The sequence below is a fragment of the Papaver somniferum genome, chromosome 2, assembly GCF_003573695.1.
Source record: "Papaver somniferum cultivar HN1 chromosome 2, ASM357369v1, whole genome shotgun sequence".
Lineage (NCBI taxonomy): Eukaryota > Viridiplantae > Streptophyta > Magnoliopsida > Ranunculales > Papaveraceae > Papaver > Papaver somniferum.
The window spans coordinates 188,851,603-188,858,166 of record NC_039359.1 but is presented as its reverse complement, the minus strand read 5'-3'; the positions used below and the strand labels follow the sequence as shown (position 1 = coordinate 188,858,166).

General features: G+C 40.2%; 1 protein-coding gene across 3 annotated transcripts; it reads right to left on the bottom strand.

Annotated features, from left to right (window-relative positions):
• Window positions 1-2,449: 2,449 nt before the first annotated feature.
• On the bottom strand, window positions 2,450-6,262 carry LOC113350038 (rRNA-processing protein EFG1-like). Of its 3 annotated transcripts, none has more exons than XM_026594109.1 (8): window positions 5,864-6,262; window positions 5,658-5,787; window positions 5,406-5,539; window positions 5,121-5,259; window positions 4,744-4,858; window positions 3,739-3,802; window positions 3,346-3,648; window positions 2,450-2,817 (listed from the first exon to the last, which is right to left on the bottom strand). In XM_026594109.1, the coding sequence occupies exons 1-8, from the start codon at window positions 6,005-6,007 to the stop codon at window positions 2,506-2,508; spliced, it is 1,341 nt and encodes a 446-aa protein (XP_026449894.1). In that variant the 5' UTR covers window positions 6,008-6,262; the 3' UTR covers window positions 2,450-2,505. The 3 variants fall into 3 exon arrangements, with proteins under 3 accessions (XP_026449894.1, XP_026449895.1, XP_026449896.1); XM_026594110.1 differs by having other exon boundaries at window positions 2,656-2,861; window positions 5,864-6,260; XM_026594111.1 differs by lacking the exon at window positions 2,450-2,817 and adding an exon at window positions 3,020-3,275 and having other exon boundaries at window positions 5,864-6,258.
• Between the last annotated feature and the right edge of the window lie 302 nt (window positions 6,263-6,564).

Sequence of the window (6,564 nt, the reverse complement as noted above, 5' to 3'; positions counted from 1 at the left end):
GAGGCAAAAGACTATGGCAATGATTCTAGTGATCAGGTTGAGAAGAATCATTTTGTGGGTACACTTAAGTGTAAATGATTCAAGGTGAAATTCAGGCCTAAAGAGAATTGGCTAAGAAGAATTTCAGGTTTGCATTTGAGTATTGATGGATGATTTGAGTAGCAGTTGAACCGTAGTGCACGACGCTGAGAAGTGGTTCAAGTAGATGAGATCAATGGAAAAGAAGTAAACCTAAGTGATGCTGATGCTATGGCATGAAAGTTGCTAGAATGCATATTGCGAAAGCCAGCAATGATTGCCGAATTTCAGAAAAGGTTCTGAAAATACATGTGGCGAGGTTAAGACAAGTATAATGTTTATACTGGGTCACGTTCAACGGGGGCGTTGAACGGATTAGGTGGGGGAGGTCTATGATAGGTAAAGAAAGTGGTGGACATGATTGTGCGTTACAGTGTTGTAGGCCAAGTCAATGTTTGACAATGATTGCACGACACTGCACAGACTGTCAAGTGCTAAAAATGGCATAACCCTTCAAGGCCAGTGTAGCGCTACCTAGTGAAGCGCAAAGGTAGCGCTACACTGTAAAGACATTTGGCTAAGTAATGAAGCTTATTGGCCGACACAATGAGGCTTCATTGAGGGATTGTCAAGACATGGCCAAAGTGGCAGATGCAACATGCGATGTTGGCATTAAGGCATATCCATGGAATTGAGTTGTCCCAAACTCAAGGATGATGAAAGAAGGTAGAATATGCCAAGAGTTGGTCTATGCATTAGTTCAAGGAAGGGCCAAATCTTGGACAGTGCAAATAAGATAGTAATGCAAGAATGGTATTACTATTGTCAAGTGAATTGGCTAAGTGAAGCATATGGCGCCAGATAACCAGATTGAGCTAAGGAAGTAGCTGATATGATTGTAGCGCAACAGTAGTGCAATATGAAAGTCTTAGTAAAGTGCAACAGTGGTGCAATACAGAGGTCAAGTCAGTAAAGCGCAACAGTGGTGCAATATAGCTCAAGTGGCGGTTATGAGTTAGTCACGAGCTTCACAAGCATGCCAATGACGCGAGACGAAGTAGAACGTTTATGAAGAGAGTTTATAAGCGTGGGAGAAGGTTCCTAACTACTAGAGAACATGTGTTGGGCGATGCGTCAGTTTAGAGAGAAACTGGCCAGTTAGCACAATTGGTGGCGGTTACAGAACTGCTTTAAGGGACAAATGGTTGTCCCATGCGTGTGCAACGGTTGTGCACGGTTTTGGCCAAGTAAAGGTGTTGTATAAATAGTCATAAGGCATGGGAAATTCGGCAGGCTTACATAGGAGAGTGTGAGACTCAAAATAGGAGAGTTTTTGTAAGGCTAAGGCTTGATTCAAGGTGAACAAGTCTGTGTAAGTCCCTAAGTGGGCAAGTTTCGTATTTCTTCCCTTTGATGCAATAAAAGAGTTGATTATGTCCTGTTCTAAGTGTTCTTGATTGGATGATTGTTGTTGATAAAGTATGGCAATGTTTCGATTCATTATCGGGTGCATTTGAGAAGTTTAGAGAAGTGAAAGAAGGCTAAAGACTTCCGCTAAAGAACTGTTGAGTTGGCTGTTTGCTTTGGTGCAAACTTATAAGGATGAAGTGCAGGTGGGTAAAGCTTGATTCACAGAACCACTGTGCTGTCGGGTTACACTTTCGTAGAAATTTATTTGGGGCATTTGAAGGTGTGACACCTAGCACCACGGTTTAGGTGGGCGCTAGACTAACCCAACACCGTGATATAAGGTTGACGCTAACGCCATGACAATGGTGGTCGTAAGGTTAGCGCTAGCCTCGGCTAGCGTCAACGTGTACTCCTCCTCCCCAACGCTGTGATAGAGGGTTGGCAACATGGCAAGGGGCGCCAACGTCTACCCCTCTTCCCCAACACCGTGATAGAGGGTTGGCAACATGGCAAGGGCGAGCGTGAGCAAGACTAATGCTAACCTTGGCTAGCACCAAGGAGTACTCCTCTTCCGCTATTCGTACTTGGTATTTTCATAGCACCTGCTCTAGTAGCATGCACACTCCTATTTGTTTTTGTTTTTTTAATAGGAAAGGATACGTTAAGAACTTAAACTCTAAATTAGATTCTACATAACATGAGTATTTCATGAGATATCCAAACTCTTGAACGGAAACTCGTTTCCCTGACCTTCTACTTGAGAGTCAGGCTCCTGACCAACCGGGCTAACCCCTGATGATTGGGCACTCCTATTTGCGCAAGCATCTAATTTGGCATTTTCATAGTCATGATAGTGAAGCCGTTATTGTACCGGATGCCAAGGAATTAAGCCGAGAAATTACCGTTGGGATAAGTTCAATCGGCTCTCTATACCTGTAGACATCCCATTTAGGAGCTAGATGTTTCTTCGAGAACAAGGCCACGGGATAGAGTATAAGAGCTTATTCTAAATATATGGATTATGTATAATCAGATAATGTATGGGAGGCACGACAAGCACCAGTAGCATTCCAGAATCTAGCTTGCGGACTTAGCAGGTACCGAATCTATACAATCCAGATTCTTTGCAAAATCATACGTACTATATATTTTCGATACGGGGACTGAAAATTTTGCGATGTTCTCCCATGGCAAAAAACCCACCATCAACACCAACCAATTGCGAACGCAAGGATGACAAAACGACTCCCTTTTCCAAAAATAGCTCCTCGAATAGTGATGCTCATCAACACCAACCAATTGCGAACGCAAGGATGACAAAACGACTCCCTTTTCCAGAAATAGTTCCTCGAATAGTGATGCTACCCCTCCCGCAACGGACAAGTTTTTCTAGGGAGAAAAAAAGAAGCCATCAATGCCCCAAGGAATTGTACCTGAGATAGTTGTACAACTGGGCTTGATTAACATCATTTGACCTCCAAAAGTCTTCGCATGAGAAAGAACACAATAGAGGGGTTGGTTCGTGTATCAAACATATGATGGCTACATAAGATGCGAAAAGACAAATTGAAACCGCAAGTTTGAACAACAGTTTGCAAAATGGACAGATAAAACTATTGATATTGACGGCTGATTTAATATGTACCCAATTCAATAGAGCACGGGAAATCAAGTAAAGTTTTCTAGTGTTGGTGCAAATCTCTATTTAAGTAGAATTGACAATAAAAAGGTATTCTAATGACAGGCTCGGATCTTATTAGTTACAATACAATCCAGTATGAGGCTAGTACTGGACCATACAAAGTTTACACCCAATCTTGAAGTCCTGTTACCAATCTCCTTCATACCTGCACATGATGAAAACTTAATTGATGCAACTACATGTTCTTTACATGCCTATCTATGCAAGAAACTTACCTTCAGTTTATTCTTCTTTTTTGGTCTCCGTTTCCTTCGTGGCATGTGAGCATCTGAATTCGAACTCAAATTACTACTCTGACTTGTTTGCCCATTTGAGGATCCTCCCCCATTTCTGGAGGAAGAGCCTTCCCAGCTACGTGACATGTTGCCAGATATAGATAATTCAACCTCTTCTATGGAAGGCACCATACTTGATGAGGCACCTCCTCCTCCAAACCTTGTTCTAGAATTGCATGCATTTCTGAATGACTTTATTGATGGCCGAGGAGGAGGCATTAGGACTCGAGCACAGATCAGCCTCTGCATCATGGGAGACAACGTAGAAAACAAATTTCATAACTTGATCTACTATCATGCATATCTGCCAGGCAACTAAATTAGACACACTACCTGATTCTTTTCATCACTAGACATTCCAGATGCTGCTTTTCCAGAAGCACTTGATGCTTGTTCTCTGATAAAATATACACCAAGTCGAGAAGTTCATTAACTGAATTTGTTTGATCAATATAGAAAGGGTATTTTTCCACTAATTGGGCACGAGAGGCTTAACTCTGTAGTAGGGTATATGAAAAAAGCATCCACTTAGCAGTTACCTATACTGGGCATATCTATTAAATTAAAATCCCAAGGGAAAGGGGAATAGGTGGGTACCATTCCATGGAGATTTTAAATGGTTAGTCAGGTAGACCTCTAAGTATAACGGAATCTCCAAAATCATATTAAGCCAAAAAATTATTTTTTAGTTTATCCTTTTACTAAAAACGACCAGTCTTTCACTCAGTTACCTCCTTTCAGACGAAGCTTCCAGCCAGCAGAGTTTCCTTCAGCTGGAATTTTTCACCACCATCTCCACCAAAATTCTGAAGAGGTTCTAGATTGGTGGAGTCAGGGATACCCATAATAGGTGTTTTCATCCACCGCTCCATGGATCTGTGGAGTGGTGGATACCCGTAATCCTTGCCCTTACTCTCTAAGAAGAGACACATGTTTCTTATTCTTAGAAGAAGAATAATACAATCCTAGACTCCTAACTCTCTCACGTTATCAGCTCATGTTTCTGATTAAGTAGGTGGGGACTAGCATTATCTATGGGAGGGACCAGATGGAGAGATATAAATGTTTCTTGTTAATTCTTAAAAGAAGCATAATACAATCCTAGACTCCTTAATCTCTCACATTATCAGCTCATGTTTCTGATTAAGTAGGCGGGACTAGCGTTATCAATGGAAGAGCCCAAATGCAGTTCTAGAAATACATACAAGGTGACTTGCACTCTATATTGTAGTTATAAGAAAAAAGGTTTAGTGTCCAAATAAAGAAAAACAAAATCACCCTTGATTGCGGAGTAGGACAAATAAGAATCTCGTATAAGAACTAAATTAAATGTCATACCTAGCACTTTTATCTGTCCATTCATCATCAGCATCCGCTTCATCGCTTGAGCTTCCAGTTAAGAAAAAGTCATCGTCACTCATATCCAAAAGACCATCATCCTCACTACCCGTCTCTGTTAAAGAACGTCGTTGAATACATCAAGACCTCAAAACAAGGCAAATAATAGCTGGATATGCGGGAAAAATGAGAAGTTAAAGCCTAAACAAAAGAAAGATCGTCCTTTGATGTTAATACTGGCTCACTTAGTGCTTATATCTTATAGCCTAACAGTTGTAAATAAGTTGTAACACATGAATGACGAGTGACTCTAGAACTTATTTCAAGAAGAAAGTAAGGTATGGGAGACGTATTTAAAGCAGAAATAGAAAAAGTACCTTCAACATCCTTCCCACTAGCTGCGGCAGCAATTAAGTTAACTTTAATTTGCTCGCGCAACCTGTTCCTCCTATCAACCATATCTGCTTCATCGCCTCCAATAAATAACGATACATATTTCTCAGTCTTTGGGAAGAACTACAGTGCAAAGCAAACATGCATTAACCTAATCTGCATATAGTATTAACGCTAGTCTTAAAATTGGCAAATGAGTACCGCAGAATAACCTAAGCAACTGTTTAAACATTGCATAGAAAACAACCTTTTAAGAAAATGAAGTTTACCCTAACATATTCAAGATCTTCCTTCAATTTGGAAAGCTGCGAAGCAATTTCTGCTTCTCGTGTATTATTACTAGATAATGTACGGTGATATTGTCTCTCCAACCGCCGTATTCTCCTCTCTATCATTCTTCTCTCTACATCACACCACCTTAGTAATTAGTAACAACACAAATATACCCCCATATAGCTCAACAAACAAACACCCATTGACGTTACCGAATAAGTCAATGAAAAAAATGAAATTTATTTTACCCAAAAATTTGATCTTTCTATCACGCAAAAACATTCTGCGCTCTACCGCCAAACGTGTTTGAATCTCCTGTTGTCTCTTAAGCTCTTCCAATTTCTTTTCTTGTACTTCTCTCACTTCAGGTGAAATGCTCTTTAATAAATCAAAATTTAAGTTATGATAAAATTCCAATTAAGAATTCCAAATTGAGTGAAAGTGAATTACGTACCTTACGAAGAATTCGTTCAATTGATCGAATTTGATTCTTCAGGGAAATTGATTTAGGTTTCTTCTCAATTCCAAATCCCTTCGATCGACGACTAACGGGTCTTCGTGTTGAAACCCTACGTTTTCCATATCCACCGTGAGCCATTGTTGGTGTATTGTTGGTGTTGAAATCAGAAACTGAGAATTTTTGGATTTCTAGGGTTTTACCATGTTTTCAATGGTGTATTGTTGGTGTTGAAATCAGAAACTGAGAATTTATGGATTTCTAGGGTTTTACCATGTTTTCCGAATAGAAACAAAAGAATCCTTGGGAGTTGAGATTCTCACCTCTCTGGTTCTAACTCGGAACTGTTATTGTGTCGGACTATTTCTTCCCTCCTCCCCTCATAACTTCCAAGATTGCTAATAGTGGTACCAAATTGTTTGGAAGTGTACCATATTATATATAGGACACAACAATTATTTGCCTTTGGGTTGGTACATCCCAACCAAATTGACACCCCATTAGCAGTCTTGATAATTTCGACCCGACTTTTATGCTGCCACGTCACTGATTGATATATCCAAACTCCCTCAACCTGGTAACTTGGTATTGACAATTACGGAGTTGGAACCCAAACTCAGCGGTAGAAAGGGGAATATATTTATATTAGATTAGTGCTGCAGCAATGGATGGACCGCAGTTCCGAAATAATTTTATTC

Coding starts and splice junctions, on each gene's coding strand:
- LOC113350038 (XM_026594109.1), bottom strand. CDS start 6,007: ATGGCTCACGGTGGATATGGAAAACGTAGGGTTTCAACACGAAGACCC. Junction 5,540..5,657: donor TAGAAAGATCAAATTTTTGG/GTAAAATAAATT, acceptor GGTGTGATGTAG/AGAGAAGAATGATAGAGAGG. Junction 2,818..3,345: donor AAAAGAAGAATAAACTGAAG/GTAAGTTTCTTG, acceptor TTTTCTCCCTAG/AAAAACTTGTCCGTTGCGGG.